The following is a 24,644-nucleotide window of genomic DNA, read 5'->3' on the forward strand; positions in this document are numbered from 1 at the left end:
CACAACCACAGCAATTTTCATGCAATCAGCTGCGTTGCCATGGGAACAGTAATCTCGCCCGAGAGAGGCTAGTTGAAAGAGAAAAAAAGGAGTATTCTTCTGTCTAAACCAACTGTTTACCCACTTCCCCTCATGCTGCCTTTCACTTTCAGATCAGTCTCTCCGTCTCACCTCTGAGTAGCGTGTTGAATCACACATCAGTAGGACTCATTTGCCCGTACATTAACCTGTGCCTTCACAAAAACTGATGCCTGCTGTGAATTTACAGCACAGGAGGCTGCTCTGTTTATCATTTTGTATCCCTGTACCATTGATGTAGCTTTTATGTGCCCTTCTCATGTCAGAATTCCCCTCTGACTTTGCTGGAAGAAGAAGAAAAAAATAAAAACCACTAGGATGAGCTACCAGCAGAGCCTCATGCGGCTTCATCACAGCCATATGCAGCGCTTGTGTGCGCTTTGCTCACCAACTGTTCCCCAACTAATCACTGGCTGTGAGGGGAATTTATTTTTTAGTTACAGAGACACTGAATCATCAATGGCATGGACACAATCCTTCTTTTTTTCCTCTAAAATCTCTTCAAACGTATTTCGGAGCCATTTGATATGACTTTCTTTTATCTCAGAGTGAAGCCGTACAGGGTCACAAATTCTCTGTCGCTGCAATGCAGAGATGCAAAATTATTTATCCCCGCTGTGCATGCGTGTAAGTAAGTGTGCAGTGCACATACACACACACATGTACATACTGTATCAGGTTTGGGTGGATGACTCATAATCTGGGATGACTGCAGAAGACCTGCCTCTGAAAAGTACTAACTCACACAAGCTCCTCTCTCTACTGGACTCTATGGGTAATACTCTCCTCCAATCACAGGCAGGCATTCGAAGTCGCCTCTTCAAGAACATGGTCAGTGCCTGTCATGTCCCGGCCTCATCGCCAAAAAGGATCTTCACAATGCCAGCTTGGAGTGTCTCAGACCACGCAGAGAGCAGTGTATAGCAGCCATCAGCCTGTCCGGCCCACCAAGCGCTGCCCAGGGTTCAAAGTCACCAACGATGGGATCATTTCTGACGCTTTGCTGGTATGCTTTGCTGGTATGCTTTGCTGGGATGCTTTGCTGGTATGCTTTGCTGGTATGCTTTGCTGGTATGCTTTGCTGGGATGAGGGCAATTCGAAGCAGGAGGCCTCTAACAGCGCGGCTGCAGGACAGGGAAACGCTGTAATATTTTGAAAAAATAATTCAACTGGGAGCAAAGCTAGGTGCTGGTGTTCACAATTTGGGTGTGTTGGGCGTTTCGCTGGCATCTCCCCAGCCTGACGCCATCTCAGACTGACATTCTGTACCGTAGCATTGGACAAATCAATAATCTGATTCAGGGTGTTTCAATGGCCCCTGGCCGTGTGATGGCTATAGCCACCTTAAGCTCTCGCCATGTGTTATGCTCTGGGACTCACGATGACCGTCATGCAGGCCCCGGGGTTCATGGAGGCTGCCGCCCCGGTGGTGCTGCTGGAGCTGCTGGAGCTGTTGCACATGCGGCGTCTACAGAGGTGGTTTGCCAGACTACGTTTGGATGCATTTGATTACAAGTTACTGATGAATTACACATTACATTCCTGTACAATAGAGGCACTGTGTAAGGAGACTGAGGAATATGGACGACCATATCATTTGTTAAATTGTGGTAAGAGTACGTGTCAGAGCTGTGCTGCTTAGACAGCTTTCATTGGGGCCCTATGTGTGATTATAATATACTGAAAACACATATTATTTTCAGTTTACAGCAAATACAAATAAGAGTGTTTAACAGGCCGTTACTTTACACAAAAGACGACAGCAAGGACATTACCCAACACAAAAAATTGTAAATTGACTAAATACTACAGATAATAACAAATAATAATAATAAACTTTATTTGTAGAGCAGCTTTGAAGATAAGACTTCAATGGAGGTAATTTGAGACTTTCCAAGAGTTTGACATCCTGTACACAACTTATATTCGATACCTTGACGTCTGAGGCCAAAAGCAAACACAGACCCTCCTAATTTCCCGCTGGACAAAAATTCACTACATGTCTCGATTACACCGACATAAGCATTTTTCAGCCATCTCAGAACGTACTTCCCTAGGGTGTGACCTCATTCCAGTATGGCGCTGTGGGGGGATCTCAGAACACAAACAAACGACTGAAAGTTGTCAAGTCATCAAAATCGCACCTCCATAACATCCTGTCATTTTATATCTTTAGAAAAACATCAACAATATTTTGTTAAAAATATCAGACTATATATATATATATATTTTTTTTTTTTTATTTGATAATCTGGTTTGTTTTTGCATCATTGCAACTGAAGGTAATACTTAATATCTAAGTATTGATAAATTAATTTATATTTTCTAATATGAAGTTCATGTTTTTTTACAAAATCTGAATTTGTAAAATGACTGTCATCATGCGTGACTGCAGATATTATCGAACTGCAAATGAGCCAATCACAAAACGGTCTTTAAAGAAGAATATGAAGAATAATTTGCGTAAGAAGTCTAGTACATAATTATAATATAATTATATATTATAATACATAATTTAACCTATAATAACTCATTTGAATAACTTACATGACCAGCAGGATATTGTTGGTGTCGCCAGCATGTGTAATAATTAAACATTTAGTTTGTTAGGTATCTGCTCCTCTCCCTGCCAGTTTGATTAAATCAGCAGTCAACTGTTGGTCCCAAGTGCCTCGAAGTAGCCACAAACTAAACTCTATTCAAGATAAAAAATTCTGGCTATTACTTGAATCCCCCCCTCAAATAAAACAATAACTTTGGAAATATTCTTTATTGGGACTGAAACTGAATATTTATAAACTTGTTTATTTATTGAGTCATTTATTGCTGGTGGCACCACTCTGATAGCATAAATACAGAGTGATGTGGCTACACATAGAAAAGATGTAAGGCTCTGAGTCTCTTTGAGCTGCAGCCTTTAATAAGTGAGTCCACGGGAGCTCCATGTGATCTGGGCCCATGAGGACCCCTGTTGAGCATGAGACATCAGACAGCTATCTGTGCAGTCTGGAGGAGGGGAGCACTGTATCAGAGAGAGCCCTCTCTCATGTCAAATGTGAACAAGGGCTTAACAGGTGAGGACACTGACCTTCTATAGTCTCTGCAAACCTCAAATACTGATGTTTTCCTAGTGGTTGTCTCGAAGCTCGGAAAGAAAACATCTGATTTTTGTTTTCAAAGTAAATCAAATGGCATGACTGTGTCCTTAACAGCCCTTTACTGGAATATATTTACAGAGAGAAGCGGATGATTTGAGACAGGGTAAGAGAATAAAGATTTCTAAAAATGCATCCGATGATCATATCTTACTTGTGTCAACTTGCCAAAGCATACTTGAACAGGGAAACTCTAATTACCTTTCTTTTGATTGGCCATTGTGGAGTATTTTTGTCAGTGTGTGAACATTATTTCCTCTAATGCGGGACTCTTTATCTTGGCTACACACACCTGACACCACCTCTTGAAAAACCTGGTTTCAAGAGGGCAAACCCTTGCCCATATGTTTGTCTAAACTACTGACAGTTTGAACTACTGTATGTGCTTTATATTTCTACATAAGAAAGAGAAAATACAATGAATGGCTGGACCTAAAACATGTTAACTTGGCAAAAAAAGTTGAGTCAAAGTGGCTTAAAATGTTTAGATGAAATGAAAGTTATTGGAAATTCATGACATCCTAGCAAGTGTAACATAGAAAGGCTATTATTTAAAAAAGAAAAAGTAACAGTAACAGTTAACATGTAATAATTCTCACACACTGGATGTGTAGTAACAGATTTGTGATGGTGTTCACAGATCCGATAAGTAAACATTCCAATAAAGAAAAAGGCCATATGAAATATCGATTGGTTATATCTATGGCATTTAAACGTCCCTCACAGGAATAAGGGACACAGTTAAAATGAGTGAAACTGAACTCTTGCTCAATGTAAGATATCCTGTCTTTAAAAACACTAATATGCCCTCCTTACAATGCATTTAAATATAGGAAATTATGATCAACAGTTTTTTGACAGAGGAAGAAAGAGAGAAAAGTGAAGTGAGGCTATCGACCTCCACAACGATGGCAATGATGCTATCTGGTTCAACAATTTAGCTGCATTTAATTAAAAGTGCTTTTCAGTGAGAATGGACTGCTGTAGGAGCATCGCAGGGCGAGAAAACAAAGAGAAACAAAAAGTTAAAAAGTAGAGAATACTCGGGATCAAAAAGTCATGCATCTCCACAGTTCAGACGAGAGAGACCTTCGATGGAAAAGAGGTTAACAAAAGAAAACGGGACACGAGAAAGAAAAGTGACACGGCGTGCAGGAGACACGGATGTGGAAAGGGTCTATGAAAGGAGTCATTTGTGCTCTAGATGCACAATGAAGTGGCCCGTTTGCCTTCCAATAAACAGAGCCAGGATTTATCAGACAGCTGCTTTCATTGAAGCCATTAAGAAATGCAATAATAATGCTGCTCTACTTTAAAGTGAACCAGGATGAGAGTTACAAGCTCGCTGTTCATGCGCGAGAGGCAGCACCACGAGTCAAACGGCCTGCAGAAAAGGTGCCCCACTGAGCTCTACTGGACGGCTCGCACCCGAACGCGTGCAGCCGGCCCACAGACGTCCCGTCAGATCACAAGAAAGAAAAATGCAAAACAAAATATTAATCATCTCTTACGTCACACCTACCAGCGTGGCATTTCAATCAGTGCAGGGATTTGAGTGGAAATTTGAACACAAGCGCACAGATGCAGTCAAACTAAATAAAATAAAATTTAAAAAACATCTCTTTCCCGGCAACAACCCCCCCTCCCACACAAATAAGCCCCCTTGGCGCATCATCCAAAACCACTTGGAGCCCATTTTCTTATTATCCAAGCGTTCCAGTCCTTTCTGTCTGGCAGGAGACAATGGATGGCCTCTAGAGCTCTGTGTGTGTGTGTGTGTGTGTGTGTGTGTGTGTGTGTGTGTGTGTGTGTGTGTGTGTGTGTGTGCAAGTTCCCATATTTGTGTTGGAGCGTGCGAGAGCTCGCGGTGTATGCATGTGTTTATATATATGTGTGTTTGTGCGCCCCATAAGGTCACGCAGCCCCTAAACAAATTTGAAAGCGTGACTCACTGGGGCCTCCCATCTCTGTCCATCAGCGCTGACAGGATGGCATGCGTCTCCAGTATGCATGCAGCCCACTGTGGTCTGTAGCTTTACGGGACCACGCAGAGACATATGGCCTTATTATTGTTTTTTGTCTCTCGGGGTGAAGGCATGGAATAGGTGGAATTATGTGTGTGTGTGTGTGTGTGTGTGTGTGTGTGTGTGTGTGTGTGTGTTTGGCTGCTTCTAGCCTCGGGGGTCACCACCAAAATCCACCCATCCAAAGTCTCTACTTTTGCTCAGTCAAATAGAGAAAAATGGAATGGCTGGTTGGAAAACAGACAGACACACACACACACACACACACACACTCACATCACACACACACACTCACATCACACACACACACACACACACACACACACCACGGTAGCGTCCCAGGTGTGTGCCTGAAGGATGATTGAGAGCTAACCCTGTGTCTGATAGCACCCTTTGGGACTGAAATATTCATGGCTGCGGTGTTATTGTTATCTCAGTCATGTTTGGTGGCGGAACGCTTCACGGCACGCCTAAGTGCCCCTGATATTAAAAACAGAAACACGGGTAATGACGAGACAGACATGTACAGCAATACATCAACCTCAACCTGGAGATTAATGTAGCAGTGGCAGGGGAGGTTGCATAATGTTTCCCTAGTTCTTCATGTTCCTCAAATTCAGACTGACAGTGAAACAAACAAACAAAAACAGAGAGAATGTAAAATATAAGGAAGAAGACGAGGGATGAAAGGCAGGCAGGCGCATAGTTTTATAAGGCTGAAATACATCTAATAAGGAAGGACTTTAGTAATACTAAGCTTCTATTAGATTAAGCCCTACAGAGCAGTTAAATGTCATGCTATAACAACACGCATGTGTGTGTGTTTCTGTGTGCTGGCGATAACCCCACTCTTGTTCTATGGCTCTTTCTTTTTCATTAATCCGGTTGTCCCCGAGCATTCAATTAACTGTGGAATCTCTGATCAATGTGAACTGTAAAAGCATGCCCTATGAAGTTAAATGGGGATTAATTATTGAATACCAATGCTATTGCTTGCTCTGTAATGTGCCAAAAAGCAAAAACAAGAAGGTTCAGAGGAAGCGGAGGAGAAGGATGTTTTCCTTTAAAAGATGGCTGTGGGTTAAGCTAAAGATAACACAAGATGTTGTTACAAGTCGGAGAGCGAATGCCCTGGTTCGTCTTGTGTTTCACGTTTTTATTGGCTAATTAAACAAATTCTGGTTCTCCTTGGGGAACGTGTCTTTGTTTCTGTGTGTATTTCGAGTCCACGTTGTACTGCATGTGTGTGGTCGCACATTTGCAGGATTTATTGTCATATTTTCGACTGCGCCTCTGCAACTTTTTTTCCTGTAATTTTACCAGCTGGTGCATTTTGGCTCTAACTCATCTGCTTTTGTTCAGCCCATCTTTTTGCATTGTGCGTGGCGCCCAGCTCTTTTTCTGTACCAAGAGATAGGCTTAGAAGACTAGGTGACCATGGCTCCAACTCAAAACAACATTTAGTTCAAGTGCAGAAGAAGTGCAGATTGACTCCCAAAGACAAAGGACCTGTGCTGAAAATGTGATGTAAAAGCAAACCTGTTCATTCTGAGGAGCATTTGACCCTTTTGCTAAGCCCCGCCCCCGTCTCTCTCTGCACACCTGGCAATCATCAGGGATCAGCACGCCTGCTTGTCTTCCCCACAAGAACCTGCATCAACAGCCCGTTCCCCCCGGATCATCGCGCCATACATGTTTTTGTATTTGCTAGCCCGTCTTACCTAGCTGATAGTTTGTCTGTCTCCTTTTTGTCTTACACCTGTTCTCCTTGTCTCCAGGATTACCTGTCTGCTTGCCCGCCTTGCCAGTCTGCCAAGCTCACTACAACGGGTCTCTCTCTGCCAAGTTTCAATCTCCTGCCAGCCAACAACTCCCCATCCTTGCCTGCTTCTCTCAATTAAAGACTTGTTTTCACCTCACCTGCTTGTCCGGTGTCTGCATTTGGGTTCAGCCTCGAAACCTGACACAAAAACTCCAAATAGCCCATGAAATAAGGAATGGTAGCCTCACATTATTCATTATGCATCAGCATGAACTACAATGAGTTATTCTCAGACGGATAGCTCTGTTTGTTTCATATACTAGGGTGTTAATGGCGCTGTCCAGGGTACTGAAACGCAGCGAGGACACCGACAGACAGACAGTCTCAACAAAGCCAGGTATTTCATATTAAAATGCTGCATAGGCTACAGTATATTCACTTATTAATTTATTTATAGGCCAAGATACGAGCATATTTGTTTTTTTGGGCTATCGCTGTAATTTATTTGATGTGATTATTGCCCATTTTGTAGGCATTTTTGTTGAAATAAAAAGGAAAATCCTTGAAGTCCAGATTTTTTTTCTCATCTCTCATTAGACAGTAATAGCAAAGTATAGCTCAAAATAAGTAAATAATGACTGCAAGATTAAGGAAAATATGACAGCTTGTGTTGTCGTCATCGCCCCCCTCCCACCGCTGTTTAAATAGACAGGGCAACCGGGGCTTGACTTTGTGTGCTACATTTGCCAAGCTTTCCCTTCTTACAAACTAACACTACATGTCCCAGGCAAAAATCAACACTGTCGCCAGCTCATAAAAAAGAGCAGCACTGCTCATGTGTTGCAGGTCAGAGCCATCTGTCAATCAAACGAATGAAGGGCTGCCTATCTGAAGTATTATAGTGCAGTATTACAAATATAAGTGTAATCAAAACATTTTAACATAAACGTATGGGGTGGTTTGAATTCGTACTGTGAAAAAAAACATACTTTGAGAAGCAACAGAGTGTTATATTTATGGCTGATTGTTCATATTTTCATGGCTAGTTACAGTTGGTAAACTGTGATTGGGCAAGCATGATGTTGCTTACACATTTTCAGTCAACATTACTAATATTAGTATTTGTCTACCCCAGCCCCTTTGCCCTGCTTTCCCCTCACTGCCACCCCCCCACCCCCAGCATTCACTCACTTCAGTATTTCCCTGGAGTGGCCGGTGTTGGAGCTTTTTTTGTCAGGTGTCCCGAGGCAGCTGGACTTCAGCAGTGTGTGTGGCCCCCGGTCCAGCATCATGGTGGAGGTCGCCGTGGCAATGACAGCCACTGCATCACGCACCCTGGCCTCGATGTTGTAGTCCCATTCGTCATACGACACTGAGATAAGCCCTGGGAAAGAGAGCGAGGGATGAGTGAGGTGAGAGGAAAGTGTAGAAGGATGAAAAGGAGGGTGAGGGAAGCAGAAAAGTGTGAGACGGAGGGAGGAAGAGAGAGTGTGCAATGTGAAATGAAAGCATTTTAGAAGAGGCTAAAAAGTGGAGAAACTCAAATCAAGAGTGCAATCATACCTACAATATGTTAATTTGGTCCAGAGTGGAGCGGTTTACTTTGCTATTTCTAAAAAAACAAATGCTCACATGTGGTTGAAATCAGGTGGAAAAAACTAGCTGAATATGAGCGTCAGTCGTGACCACGGTGATCCCTCTTCCACTCATTTTGTCATGCTTGACTTTCCAAGCATGAGGAACTGCTGGCGATCAAATGTCAGCATCCATTTCTCACACCCATGAACAAATGTGGGTCGTTTTTCTTTTTTTTGTTGTGGCTGGTTTGGATTTTGTGTTCACATTTGAAACCTGCACCGTAAATCTGCTGGAAAAAAGGCAAAGCTGCATTTTCAGGCAGCCTCTGTGTTGTTGCTGGTTCTACACGCATGTTGAAACGCATGTTGAACTACAGGAGTGAACGCTTTCAAATAAAATGCTTTGAACATGTTTGGTGAGGGGGATGGATGCAAAGGGAAAATGACAAAAGGGTGTCTTTCCTGCAGAGATATTTTTCAGAACAACATCACTGGTGATTCTCTTAATGAGATGATGACCGATAAAAAAAATCAATTAAAAAAGTAATGTTTGTCAGTCTGCATTTATCTCATATCTGTGTGAGATATTGCACGGTAAGTCAGCGTAAAAAGAATAGTTACGACCAAATGAACTCCCAAAGATTATAGACTCACCTGAGGTTAACAGGAATCAGTATGCGCCCCACCACTGACTGGCACAACGTAGAGCAAACAGACAAGGGGAAAATTTGCATATATGCAAACAAGCCCATCTGCCACTTGTGCCCACATTTCAATACAAAGCCTTTTGAAAACTGATCACATAATAATGTAATACAAATTTCAGTGTTTTTGCTCTACATCACTAAGGAGACTTAAATTAGTTCGAACCTGGCCCCTCTGGTTAAATAGACAAGACCTAGACTGCTTTGTGCAACGGATGAGTTTAGACGTCAATTTGAAGTCTGACAAGCAGTTAAGCCAAAAGTCAAAGTCCGTCTTTGTGAGACCGGCCCCTGGTGTTCGGGTGTACCTGTAGGGAAGACAGCGGGAACGTGGTCTGCATCTCCGGCCACCAGCGACGGCACGATCCAGGTGAAGCCGTAACCCGTGAGGCCCACAGAATGGGCCACCTCGAAGATGGTGCTGGCCTCCTCCTTCGTGCAGTAGAGCAGGATGACAGGACTCTGAAGTTTCTTCAGCTGGTTCTGGATCTTAGAGTCTCCGTCGTCCACGGACATGTCCAGCAGGAAGACTTCTTCCAGCTCCCAGCCCACGAAGCTGTTGTCGATGGTACTTCGGACCTAGATAGTCGATAGTTTTTTTTTAAGTGTAGGCTGCACACATAACAGAGGAGTTGTTAAGAGGAGATGCTGGAACGAAACCGACTGAGATGTCTCCTCCTCCATCTCCCAGATTGCAAAACTGTTCTGTCTTTACACGTCTCTTGGGAGTGGGAGACAGCGGTCGATTAATAAATAAATAAATAATAATGTAACAAGAGCAAGATTCTGTAATCTCTTTTCCCAAATCTTAAGGCTTTTTCCCCACAGAGGAAACTCTCATTGAGATGGAGACTATTTTATTTTTCTGTGGGTACAGGGTTAATACAGGATGTGCAGCAGAAGTGATTTTTAGGATTGTAGATCCTTTTGCTTAAATGTGGCATTTAGATGACAGATAGATTTTAGTTTTTTGAGAGAGAGTAATAGCTGTTCCTTTAGGGAATCTATTCATGTTGAGTAACAGGCAGAACAAAGTATTTTGTGTGCAGTATATTCCATTACATCACCATTTTCTTCTGCATGTTCTTCTGTGTATGTGTGTTTGATCTTTGCTTGAGGGAGGACGGCAGGATAGAATGAGATTGATGGTGCTGGTAATAACTGGTTCAAGCTTTTCTCATTGGAGCTTTGACTTGTTTGTTTTCAAAATATTTAGCAGATATACAATAAGGACAGCAAACTATAGCAGTTGATATGAGACTCTATACAGTATGCATTCAACATGAAGCTAATGGACTAAATATTCTCATTCAAAACCTCTGTTTATATGATTAATATGTGATTTTTTTTCTTCTTTTAAACCGGATCGTTACTCTAACTTTGTTCAAAGGAAAGACCCTGCCACTGCTGCAATATTACAAAGAAATATGATTAGCTGACTTTCAAGAACTTTTCATTCTTCTCAGATGAGTGTCTGATGTTCAAAGTTATTCAGGATCTCATACCAACCCCTTTAAAGAGTCTGTTCTAAGCCCCGGAGATAAGGAGGCTGAGGGTTCTCTGAGTGGCTGCATTTAAAAAGACATGCTGGCCAATCTGCCTTTTTTTCCATTAAAGCAATCAGAAAATGGAACTCGCTTCCCACTTACATCAAACTCATGCCAAACCTTATCATTTTCGAAGGCATGAAATTATGGCTCAGAACCAGACAATTGTGTCCTCAGAAATGGTTTCATCAATAGTTTCATTTCATCAGTTGTACATAGTCCTAGCAAAATAAACACAAACACTTAACTAGATAGGACACACATCTTTTCAAATGTTAAGAAAACAATATGAAAAGTACAGTATTTGTCTGGCCTCTTATAATAGGTCCCCAAAAGACAAAAGTAATAATACTTAATGTGCCTGTGACCCAGGGCAAAAGTAAATCTCTCATTTGAATCCGTAGTTGAAAAGGTTTTCAGCTATAAGCTGTTAAAGAATCCTGCTGCTTACACCTACTGCTATGTCCCCTTAAGTATACTGTATACTACATGTATCTCTGTAATGTGTTGATTTACCTTGTTGACAAAGTCCTGGTAGCCAGGGTAGTACGTGGTGACTATGGAGAAGATGTACCAGTCATACTCCTCCATGATGTTCAACATGATGGAGGCCTGCTGCTCGATGGACGGACCAAACTGGAAAAACATGGAGTGGTCGTCCTGGAAACCAGAGGCAAGGAGCCAATCAGCAAAGAAGGTCATGAGTCATGCAGAGCACGAGAGTGAACAGGAAGGTAGGGCACAGATGATAGTGGAGCATGTCCAGCTACTGCAAGCCTCAGGGACAAATAGAGTTCTGTTTAGAGCTGAGCTTTATTCATCAGTGTGTGCTCTGTAGCTGCACTTCAGAATATCCAACAATAATAGAACATATTTTTCATTAATTTCATCTATTGTATTCATGATGTTTAAATCAGAGACTTTTACTTTTACTAGGCAGGTGATTGGATGAACTACCTGTCAATCCAACATTTGCCAAAGCCAGTCGGAAGAAGAGTGAAAACATATTTTCCACAGAGAAAAGTCTTTTTGCTCCTCTTTCGAAGAAGAAACGTTGCCATAGTTATACATTTTCAATTAGTTGTTATTTTATTTTTGTTTGTTTTAGCTAGTGCCTTTGGTAGTTTTAGTCTAGTTTCAGTTTTTCACTAAGGTTTAGCATTCATTTTGTAGCTCTTTAGTTTTACAGTAGTTTTAGTTAGAGGCAGGCATAATGTCTCAGAAGTAGGCAGCAACACATACATGCAAAATAAATGGTTGGAGAACTATGTAGGAATGGCTATAATGTGTCATTCTCACGCTACTTTAGTGTCCGAATTTTGTGAAGGAATTGCAGCACAGCGCCATCCGCTTCAGTGTCAAGTCCGTTCAGTTTCTGTGGTTTAATGTCACGAGAGTTTACGGAAATTCGTCTCCTTTTTTTTAGTTGTGATATATTACAGCTGAAGAACTACTACTGAAGAATATTAGTTTTTCACCATGCAACATTGTTTCAATTTAGTTTAGGGTTTCTTAATGGATACAGTTTTGATTTAGTTTCAGTTTACTAACAATATTTTTTCACAGCTTATTTTTGTTTCATAATAAACCTGCAATGAAGAAATACTCTTCAGTTCTGATATAACTGACGCTATTGCAGCACCTGCGCTAACCTACAGTGAGTAGCTGCGAGTAGCTCCTCACAGGATTGGCCCGGACACAAACGCATTACTTGAATCTGACAGTATGGATTTTCCAGCTGCCGTGCGAGTTGAAGAAATACACCCGATAACGCCTATAAAGTCTTTTTAAACAAAATATAATGTGTGCATCTGCCAAGCACTTCTGTGCAACTTTTCAGACAACAGCTCTGGTTGATGGATCAGGTCAGTAAGCAGGCCCTGATTTTGGTATTGGGTTGTGAAATCATAAATTGTCAGGGTTAGAGTTCTGTTCATGTACAGATCAAACAAACGAGAAACAACATGTTTTAGAGATTTAGATGTAAAGGTAGGCGTTATTTTTTTTACTTTTAAACTTTTGTTTTTCCCTGCCTCCAGTCTTAATGCTAAGCTAGGCTATCAGCTAATGATTTAACGCACACACAGCATTAAAAATATTCTTATCTAACTCGTCATCTTTGCCACTTGCTCACTCTGCAGTTTTGATAAAGAATGTGATTAAAATCTAGGTGAAATCAAGGAACTTCGGCACGTCACAGCATTACCAGTGGCACCACAGTAAATGCTTTCTGACCAATTATCTCACTTCACTTGTCTGGAACTTTAATTTAAAATTAAAAACCAAAGTTCAAACATTCACCCTTCAGTGATTGTTTACACGTGCCCCCCAGAACAACACTTGCGTGCACTGCTGCGCTCCGTTTCACATTCCTGTGCATTCATATGAAATGGCGGGAACTACGCAAATCCATCCACGCATGTAATCGCTCATACATGTTAGTCATACCGGAGGCTGAGGGCTCCTCGAGTTAGGTGCGCTAACTTCACTCCGCATCAAAGCCCATCTCCCCCTTCCTTTACTATTATTTTTTTTAACCCTCAGGGACAAAAATGATGTGTTACCTACTTTTCACTGTAATGAGGTAATAACAATGCAGTGTCAAGTGATGGTGGAGGGATTGGCAGTTGTGGAAACGAGGGGGGGGTATGTGTGCGTGCACGGGCTAAAATCTGACGTTTTACCGATGCTGACAGTAAATACACTCGGCTCTGTTCAGGGAGGTAATAATGGTGTTCCCATGCGTGAACGACAGCTAATGCAACGTTCACCTCTCACTTCACACTTCCATCAATTGTCAAGACAAGCGCTACATGTAATTTACCCTGACATTATTATTCCATCTGTGGATCCAGTCTTTATCTACAACCGTGTTCACTATAAGACAACTCTTCCTGTCTTTACAGGATGATGCTGGTGGTATTCTTTAAATTTGTATTATTGCCAACAAATCCCCCAAAAGACCAAAACTAACTAACAAGTGTTGTGCAGCCGCAGCCTGATGTAACTTATTTCTCTGTGCCACAGACTATGAAAAATACATCAACGAGTTCATTTTGAGATATTTCAGAGTTTCTGTCTCCACTCTTCTGTACAGTGGAATGTCCTGGTTACTGTGGATAATCAACAGAACATGATGTTAACAGTTAACATAAGGACTATTTTGTCTGCAAAAGGCAATAGCCACAATTGAGGCCATGAAGGCAATTTCCTGCTTATCTTATTTATTAATGTATTACTTTGTGTGACTTTGGGGAGGGGGGTTTACATTTAACAGTTAAAAACTAACACATTTTATAAGCTGTTTCCAGAATTCTTCGATTCAATACGTTTACATTTGACTACTTTAGGCATTTAGCATTTCTCCAACAATATTGCATGATGTAGACTGTTATGTATAATTGAACAGTTAATTGAATAAATAAAATATGAAAAATCCAAGTAATTTCACTGAAGTTGAGACTCTCTCTGTGGTTTCTTATTATCATTATTATCTGAAGGAGGCTTGGTGGGTGACCTCACTATTTCTAAAATGTTGGCTGATTCTGTCGAAAGTAGTTCCAATGAAAACTGCTCTGTTGTGTGTATTATCCAGGGCAACCGGGACATTGCTTTTGGAAAGACGTGTTGATGATGAATTATTGAAATGTGATTTTCCAATGCTTTCAACCTCCCCAACAGAAATCTCAGAGAGAAATATTTGAAAACTTGGACAAATCAAACCAAAACAATCTGCATGGCCAGATACCACTAGAAGCAACTGGGGCATTTTTTTTAATTATTTGGGTGAACTGCCTCTCCTCAGCTCGACTTCAGATACCAACTATCTTTTCCATCATTGCTGTTCTGGATCGTACTTTTTTTTCTTCTTACTCACACAGTATCCCTTTCTCCTTCAACCTTCCTAAACTCCCTCTTTGTCTTGTTATCATTCTAATCGTGGGCTCAGAGAGGTGTAATCAGTCGTGAGACCAAACCTGCCATTCAGAGGCATCGTGAGGGCACCTCTTACTTCATTCTCTCCTTCTTAGATTACAGCTAATCATCATCTCATTCTACTTACTCTTTCCTAATCACCACTATTTCATGTCTGTCCTTTATTCAAATGGCATTAGTTTCAGGGTTTCCTTCTCCCTTCCTCTTTCTCTCGACCACTACCCTGTCTTTTCCCTCTCTGCCCTGTTTTTCATAATGTCCTGCAGCTCCATTAGTTCATATCATAGAGGTGTGAAGTGTCCTGCAGGGCGAAAATCTCTGTGTGTCATTACCGGAGCCGCCCGCTTGCTTTCTTGCCTGTCATTTCACATCATCCTTCTCCTCAACCGTGAGCCCAAGAAAGAGGTTTGTCACCTCATTTTCAAGCTTTTTTTGTGTGTCTCCTCTCTCTAAATTGTAAGTTACTGTCTGTGAGGGTTACATTTATGATTTGTGCAGGCAGGTTTGGTTAATGCGGGGCTGGAGGAAGGATGGACGGGTATGAACGGGGACTTTTTAAGATGTGTTGAGACGTGTTGAAGAGGCATTTTATGAATCAATCTTTTGGCGTAATTTATTTAAGATTACGTCTGACACTTCTTCCATCCATCTTTGTTAACTGACTGTTTGCTAAGCCCCGCCCTCCTTAGTTACTGTTGCTACCCTGTCAAACTTTACATTCCAGCACGTGTGCAGTTTGCAATAATGGCCGCCAATTTCACACTCAAAATAAATAATGAGCAATTATTTTACAACAGTGGGTCCTCGATTAGAGACGGTGGTGGACCAAAGCAGCTTTTCATTACCAGCCGCGACAGTGGTTGGATGGTATTGTTGTCCCCTTGTGAGCCTGGAGACACCTACTGGAGCAGGACCTACCAAAGCAAGTGGTTGGAGTATTTTGCCGAGAGTTTATTGATGCGTTATATTTGAACTTGGAAGTTAGAATTTTTGAGTTCCCAGTGGCGAATTCTACACCAGAAGTCAGACAAACCCAACCAACCCCGACCTCAAAATCCAAGATGGCTGCTACGCGCATAAACAGTAAAAGAAAAAGCTGTAGTAATATGCTGTTTGTTAGCACTTCTGTCTTTCTTGTGCCTCATTAAATCAGTCATACATACAATAACGCCCAACTTCTATCTGTGAACATGTTGCTACTGTGTTTGGATGAACAAAATAATTAGTATTGCTAAAATTGGCTAACCTGGCTGGAGCAAAAACCTCATTAAGTTTTCCAACTTGTTGTGCTGGAACGCAATCAACCGTGCAAGATGCAGTCACACAGTTTTACAGGTGTGTAGCTGAGATTAAAATGAAGGCCGAGTTCGATGATGGGCGTGAATGTGTACAGGAAGGAAGTACACACACAAATCGGAACAGATGTGCAAAGTGTGTGTGTGTTTTGGAACTGCCTCTTACACTTATGTGACGCTATGGTGTTGACAAAATCTGTCCACGGACAGACAGAAATATAAACACCTGACAATGTACTCAAAACCTCTTCTGTGGTAGTTCCAGTGTCTGACACATTCTGCCACGATGACTCACACACAGACTCACAAGGTGAAAACAAAACCAGCATCGCTGTCATGGCCGATAAATATCAATGAGGTGCAAATCCAAAATATACACAAGGCCAAAAGATGCAAACAAGTTAACTGTGAGGATCATAACAACATAAACTGGTTAACAATCCACATAGAAGTTGTTCTAGTGCTGCAGGATAGAACTAGTTCATCCTCAAAAAAGTTTAAGGTATAATGTAAGATCACACTGTTGTGTTGTTCTAACTTTAACTGTTCTGCTGCTTAGTTTACATATTACATATTTTCTAACTGTGTGTTTTCACTGTTAAAGTAAGGTAAAGTAGCATTATCAGAAATAATGTTGGCTGTAGGCACTGGAGTGTGAACGTCCCCAAATCCAATAAAAATCCTACTCAATATAAAAAGTGACCAGAGTCGAGACAAATATTTATGGTTGTTTTTTCCAGGAAAGACTCAGTTTGGATTAAATGTTTGATGGGGCTTTTTGACCTTGTGTTAAAGATGTGTTTATGTCTGTCAATTTTTTTAGTTCATCAATATAGACCTGTATCTCCCTTAGGTTATGTTATTCATCTTTTTTGCTTTGTTGTATTCATTATGCTGAGACGACATGGTGCAGGTAAATCCCACAAAGAGATGTATCGTGAGCGTGTAAATAAAAGAAATCATTGTACACTGATGTACTTTCAAATCTCCTGTTTTTTCAGTGGCAGGTCACGACCGATGAATGTATTATTGTCTGTTTAGTCTTTGTTTCTTTGTATCACTGATCAAACCTGTATCTAGTATCTGAGTCACATCAAACACCACTTTCACTTTGAGCCTCAGCACAGGAATCTCAAAATAGTCTAGGTGTAGTGGCACTGAATCTGCAACAGTTGCTTGTGTGAATTAGCCCCCCATCCCCCACGAAATAAAAAAAGGAGGGGTGAATCACTTGGGAGGCTTTATTCAACCTTTGTGCATATACGGCACCAGAGAGCCGCCTTAGTACCACAAAACCTCTGCGTCTCATTCCCGCTCCCGGAGGTACAACCTCCAGAGAAGACGGTGACTCCGCACTCTCGGTGAACTCACTGGAGACCCAGTGGATGACGGAAACCCGCGGTATGTTAATGCACACGCTCATCTGTGTAGATGAAACCACAAAGTTTTTCTATTTTTTTCCACAGACTGATCCCCACAGTGCTGACGTGTCTCTCTCTCCGTGTCATATTTAAATGAAACATGTCTGCCAGCGACGCGTTAGGGGGTTTGCTCCATGATCTAAACCTGTTAAGACAGCAAGTAATGGGTGCGTTTGATTTCGCTCAGATTGCCATGGACGCTTTGGAATGCGTAGCCGGCTCCGCTGCGTCAGCACGCCGTACTGTACAAGAGCCGAAGGGAGCGAGCAGGAAGGGCTAAAAGGATTTGGAAACTCATCTCCATGTCATGCCAATGAAAGCCTGTCTCCAATTAGATTTGCAGAGGGAGAGCGACATATCGGCCCACTGCTCAACAAGCCCTGGTGGGAGAGGATTGGAGTGCAGAGAGAGAGAGACAGAGAGAGAGAGAGGCCGACAAAGACGAAAGAGAGAGAGAGAGGGGAGGGCTGTTCAGGCTGAGAGAGATAGCGAAAAGTCTCGCTTGAGAAAACAGGGCGAACCCTCAGAACTCAGAGAGACGGGCTCACAAAGACACACACACCAAAGTGGCAAGTGTACACATCGTTCCCTCCAACACTCAGCTTTTTCCACTTCATCACACTCGTCTCTCTCCACCTTTCATCTTCTTCCCTCCGTCTATCTCTCCCCGCTCGCAGTGTCTGAGTGACGCCAACCGCCACCGCCAATCCTCCTTGGTTTGAGCCCAACGTGCTTCATCATCGTGTTTCTAATCAAACACACACACACACACACACACACACACACACACACACACACACACACACACACACACAGCACGTTAATTAATCACATATTCGGCTGTTTAATTATCAATGACCCCGCTTTCAACGCCTCTCTCCCCCGGCTTCACTCGGCGCACTTCATTTTAAACATCCCATAATGCTCTGATTGAATTACTCTTGCTATTTTTGTCGAGGAAATGATTTCAGGAGCGCCTGAAATATGATTCACTCCCACAGCGGCCAGTGGAGCGACAATGATGGCAGTGCTTTCTCCACGATGTCGTGGATACAAGGCGGCTTTTGAGAACATAAAACACGCTGAGCAACAACAAAAAACAGGATAGAAAGAAAATCACATCATCACATCATTGTTGAGTGTTTTTAAATAGTATTATTTGAGATAAAAAAAAGAACGTTATGATGGCAACGATAAATACGCCAGGAAGATAGAATGTCATTTGCTTATTTTGCTATGTGTGTGTAGAATAATTTAAGCCAGCAATGAATCCATTTAGTCAGTGCTTTGCCTCTTGTCACATAATTGTAGTTCCTTGTCTTAAGAGCAGCTTGAATCATTTTGATATATTAGGGTTAAGATACAGAAGTAGCAGTTAGATGTGAGAGAAGAAGGAAACATCTGTAAATAACTGTGTAGCGATGTGGTGAAGCAGAAATGTCTTTGTCGCATTTAACTTTGTGCTTTCACCTCCAAAACTGTTTGGGTACCTTGACAGAAGTACCAGAAGCCACTTGGCAGCAACCCCCACGTGAGAACACAGGACAACACCTCAGGACACAACCTGCTCCTCTCTGGTGGATTTAACAGCCACAGACACAGAGGTTTATAGGATTGGCTCAATCAGACACACACACACACACACACACACACACACACACACACACACACACACACACGCACGCACGTACACACACACACAAAACAAATGCTTTTACAGAGATGTCTATAGGAATATATTTTTAGACACATTTTATAATTCGGAAATTTACAAATATAATGAAACACAGTCAGAACTGGCAAACACATTATCTCACACACACACACACACACACACACATACACACAAATGTCTATATCTAATAGGCAGAGAGCAGGACATTTCCAGAGCAGTGATTTTAATCTCCTCTATCACAAATGGGAGGGTGAACTTTACTTCTTAGCTCCACTGGCAATAATAACGCTTTCTTTTACTCCGTGAAGTACTGTAGTAAATATTGCAACCTCAAGCAGGTCTTTTCTTGCTAAAACGTTAATGATCATGTTTTGACATTTTGACTTTTTGACAACATTTAGCAACAAACCAGTTACAGTATCCATCACCCACAAATCTGACAGCTAGCAGCTAAGCCGCATGTTCACATGCTGTTTTGTTGAGTCAACTTCATCCTGATTCTTCAAGTTGATATGGCACTTAGTAACAATGACATCATCTGCTTATCTCATACCAAGTAGGGAGGAATGGGCTCAATCACTGACTGAGGAAATGAACAAGGCAGAGTGCCACATGGCTTATACTTGGCTAAGCGAGCAGTGTTAGCCCACTGCTGACAGACTCGGAGTAGGCGGCTGCATTCGGTTGTCACTCAGGGAATAAAAGTCCCGTGTGTTGCACTCTGTTTGAATGATACGTTCTGACTTTAAATCCAACTGTCACTTAAAAAGCCAATTATTCAATTATTACTTTCAATACCGTTAATTTACTCCCCATTACGAAGTGGAAATATGCCTGGAGGCACGCTGGGGCAATGGAAGGGCCACCTGTGCTGTACCTTGGAATTGGTACCAAACCTGTGTATTAAAAGGTTAGCATTGAGTAAGATTGATTAGCCAAAAAAATACATATCGAGCTGCTTTTATGCTCAGTATCAGTTCATCTGTTGATGTTTTTCCCAGTGAATCATTAGTTTCAATAAAATGTCAGAAAATACAATGTTCCCAGAGCCCAATGTGACATCTTCATACGTCCTGTTTTGTCGGACCAACAGTCCAAAACCCACCAAAATTTTCAATTTACTTTCATGGTAAATAAATTATACCACAAAATATTCACATTTAGAAGTTATGGCATTTTTGCTTAAAAAAATACTGTTAAAATTGACAGTTGTTTTTCTTTTTCTTTTGATCTACTAATGGATTAACTAATTGGCTAATAGTTAAAGCTCTATAGACATAAAGAGATATTGCACATTAGCATTAGATTGTTGTTGTTTTTTCAGTTTGATCTCTTACTGTAAGCCAGAAGTGGTAAGGCCAGCATCCTAACATCAGAATCCATTGAAACACCAGAGAGCTTCTAAAATCCTCCCTAAAGGATTCCATCCAGTCTTCAATTCTGCACCACAACTGAAACGTAATCGTCAACTGAATGTCTAATCAGGACAAATGAATCTCCTTGTCTCACAAAGACATTCACTCTCAAGTGATGCCTCAAGCTTTCTCCGCCGCTCCATCGCTATCGCCGCTGTGTGCACCACGAGCAGGATACAATTAATTGTCTGATTCAATCTCCCACTGTTACATCTGACGCTCCGGCAGCACTCACATCATGTCAGTCAAGCCCAAAGCCTTGTCCTGACACGGAGAGGCAGAGATGAAGATGGAGAACAGTGGAGGAAACCAAGAAACCAAGCTCGCAGGGCGGCCGGTAAGTAACAGACGTAAAACGGTTCAGCGTTATGAAATGAGCCGAAGAAAAGAGGTACGAATACAAACCTATTAAAACAATCAACTGGAGGAAACACTTGTCAGAAACAGCGAGCCCAGTAAGACCATGGGAGGGAAGTGGGGGGAGGGGGGAGTAGAGGGGGAGTCCATTTAGCACCACCTTTGGCCCGGCAAGTTAATGGAAAGCTCCTTTGCGAGGAGTTGATTAAGCTCGTTAGCGCTGAAGAAATCGCAGGTAATTAATCACGTTAAGACACATGGGAGCTTTGCATGCTGATTGGGCCAAAAACCAGCAATAGAAAACAAGCCAGAGACTCGATTAGACCTCACCCCGGATAACACATGACCTGGCTAACCAACTGGTGTCTATAACCAAGCCTGGATATAGACAATTACATTGAATATTGATAAAAAGTTTTGCTTTCAGATAAATCCTTAAAGAAAACATAATGACCCTTTTGACCCTCTATGTCAATCTTAAATCTTTCAAACTCCACGGCACAATTAATTACAAAATGTAGTCTCCAAGCCTGAGGCGGGAAAACTCTGATGATGTAGTTCACTGAGAGTTTAGAGAGCTCCTCTCATGTTTACTGGAAAGGCTAACAGGGACATAGAATGTAACTGAGACATTGTTAATGTTATACGTTGTACCTGTGCTTTTCCTGTAATTTCATGTTGAGTCAAGACGGCTGCAATGAAAAAGAAAAAGGTCTATCGCAGAAAAGTGTTCTCTTTTTTTGCTTTCACCAAACACACAATCCCACATTGAAGGTGAGGTCGTCACAGTGACCGGGCTCCAGTCAGATGGGTTTGTTTCTCTTCAACTGATGCTGTTAAAATCAAACACATCTAAACTACTATTACAGAAATAACAGTTACTCCCACATGGAGTTAGCCTGCACGAAGCACACACACACACACACACACACACACACACACACACACACACACACACACACACACACACACACAATACTTTTCCTGTAGCTGTAGGTACTATAGGTAAAAACATGGATCTGTTGAACTCTGTGGCCAACGAATCCTTTATTCATGATCTCTCTCAGATAAAGAGACACTAAAGAAGTGTGCAAAGAGAAAAAAATACATAGAGGGAGCAAATATAACTTTAAGAGATGCCCCGATCAAGCTTTTTGCCACTGACACAGATTGCCAATCATTAATGAGTCATATTGGCCGATTTTTGACATCGTTTTGATTTGCTAAAGCACCAGCGTCCCAAAATATCATCTCAATTCCCCTAAAAGTCAACGTCAACTGCCAAAAATTTGAAACCCTAAAAATCCTTTTACTTTGTTTGAGTGTTATAGTGGTTATTTGCATAAAAACACACAATTCAAATGATCATGAAATAAATTATTGTATTTTTATCAATAAAAGAATCTTGGCGTTTTAATTATGTATTATAAGCTGTTTAAAGCTAGTGTTAGGAAGTTAAACAAGTCATAATTCCCAATATCTATTTTGCAGATATTATACACCACCATCTGCAATACAACTGACTGAACATGAAGGATTGCCGTCAGTTATCTCATCACTAAGTGGATAGCCAACATGTTCTTTTCTTAAATATCTATCTACTGTTAAAATAAGAACTCGTGGTATTTGATCATTGCAGAAGGATGAGAGCTCTGCCTCCGCATGCCGCCAGTGTTACACTGCATTCTGTGACCCATCAGATTCAGTGACCTGTAGCGGTGCAACAATGATTTTGCCTTCAGGTAACCTTCAGTGCATCACGCATGCAGAAAAATCAGCGACCTATTTGGTCAATATTTGCTGAATGATAAAGTAAAATTCATATAATTTCCACTGTGCTGTTTTAACTTAAGCATCTACCGCTCCTGCAGCTGCAGCACAGTGAGGAACAAACACCGCGAGGTAGGACGGGGTTAATGTCCTGCTTCCATTTCATCTCAAAACATTTTTCCAATCAGTTTTACTTTGCATTGCTCTTAAACTAATGAAACATGCACTTCCTGAACATGCTTCACATTAAAAGCCCACCAGGAAAGCTTTCTGCATTCCAGATGAATAAAGGCCTCTATTTGGGAATTTACGATAAATGCAGTAGGACATTAAATAGTGGAAAATGTTTATAAAAAAAAGAAAAGTATAATAAAAAGTATGATGTATCAGCTTGCACAGAAGTAGTGAATTAAGGATGAATGCTATTCACTGTGTACTGCAGTGCATTGCCACATGGTCCTTGGCCGTTCTACAGGTGGGGTTTTTTCCATACAGGAGCTTTATGTCAGCCTTTAACCGTGTCAAAACACATGTTTGCCCTCTCTCCTTGCTCTGCCTCTCACTCCCTCTTGCGTCTACCTTGCCTACATCCATACGCCCTGCCTTTTCAATTCCCCTTTCCTCGCTAACAAGTGCACGAGGTGAGAGTGCAGGCTGGAGTCAAGCGCAGCGTGGATTGAGAGACATGCGGTTCAAAAACCTTGTCATGATGCGCTTTTCTTTTTTCTCCTGCACGCCTCGACTCCGTCTCCTTTTTTTCTGTTTCTCCTCCCGCCCTCCACTTCCCTTGCCAGCATTACTCTCATTCGCCCTCTTTTAGACATCCATCAGCACCGGGGGGAATGACTTTCTCCACATTTTCATTTTGTACACCCGGCCCAATAACTCCCATTCTCTATCTGTTTGCACTTTTTCTATCCTCTTTCTCTGAAACTCTCCATCTCTGTATGCATGTATCTCTCTCTCTCTCTCTCTCTCTCTCTCTCTTCCCTTTATCACGCTTGCCGTTAAATCAGATAGGCTGGATAAGTGTGGCAGCATGGTTACACAGATACCAGAGGCATCAGAGAGAGCAAAAATCAATCACTTCTCCCCTTCCCTTTCATCAGCTATCTCTCTCTCTGTCTTTGTAGACCTCCCTTTCCTCCTTCAGTCCTCCCGCTCTTCTCTCCGCCACATCCTCCTCGTCATCATTATCTTTTGAATGCCATTCGACATTTCCTTCCTATTTCAATATGTTGCTTTTGATTAAAAAGCAACACCCCCCCCCCCTCTAAAAAAGATGTCCTCCCTCCTCTTCCTTTTTTTCTTTTCTTGGAGAGCAGATGCCAACCCTGCGTTTCCTCCATTTGTGGTGCGCGTCTCCTTCATCGGCGCAGGGGTTTTTGACTGACAGCAGCTGGCCTGTCAAAGTCAGGGGAAGTCAGGAAGAAGAGGACCGGGAAGTGATGGAGAGACGCACGGAGAGGGGAGGAGTGAGGGATCGAGAAAGACATTTCTAATTCAAAGAGACATGCAGTGTTTCCGTGGCAACTCGGTTTCCATAGAAACCGTCCTGCTAAAGATGCCATTAGTATGAGAAAATACCTACTTGCACTCTGCTGCACTGTATGCACACAAATATAGAAGCATTCTTACGCGTTGAGACTGCGTTCGTGGCGATGTGAGAGGAGACGCACATGATCGCATTCCTCCGGTTCTATGACGCCGGCACACCTGAGGTCAATTATAATGGCTCAATTACAGGCCACTTATGTTGCTAGCTCAATTATAGGTTTGGCCCCTTTGGGTGGAGGAAGCAACAAATTGTCTTGCTAATATTATTAACTGAGATTTGTTTTGACTTCACTCCTCAAATGACTTCCTTCAGATTAGGCCGCAGGGCCCAAAATTCTCCATATATTGTCTCATTGACCGTGACAGTCTG

General features: G+C 41.9%; 1 protein-coding gene across 10 annotated transcripts in view; it reads right to left on the bottom strand.

Annotated features, from left to right (window-relative positions):
- grin2bb (glutamate receptor, ionotropic, N-methyl D-aspartate 2B, genome duplicate b) overlaps positions 1 to 24,644 on the bottom strand; it is a 93,602-nt gene that overhangs the window by 29,798 nt on the left and 39,160 nt on the right. For all 10 annotated transcript variants that reach the window (XM_068726628.1, XM_068726626.1, XM_068726627.1 and 7 more), the window contains 3 exons: positions 11,365 to 11,508; positions 9,610 to 9,880; positions 8,212 to 8,404 (listed from right to left, as the gene is read on the bottom strand). In XM_068726628.1, coding sequence (XP_068582729.1) covers positions 8,212 to 8,404; positions 9,610 to 9,880; positions 11,365 to 11,508 — 608 coding nt within the window. The remainder of the gene's footprint in view (positions 1 to 8,211; positions 8,405 to 9,609; positions 9,881 to 11,364; positions 11,509 to 24,644) is intronic.

This window comes from Cebidichthys violaceus, unplaced genomic scaffold (genome assembly GCF_023349555.1).
Source record: "Cebidichthys violaceus isolate CVI_PGR_0920_01 unplaced genomic scaffold, fCebVio1.0.p SCAF_4, whole genome shotgun sequence".
Lineage (NCBI taxonomy): Eukaryota > Metazoa > Chordata > Actinopteri > Perciformes > Stichaeidae > Cebidichthys > Cebidichthys violaceus.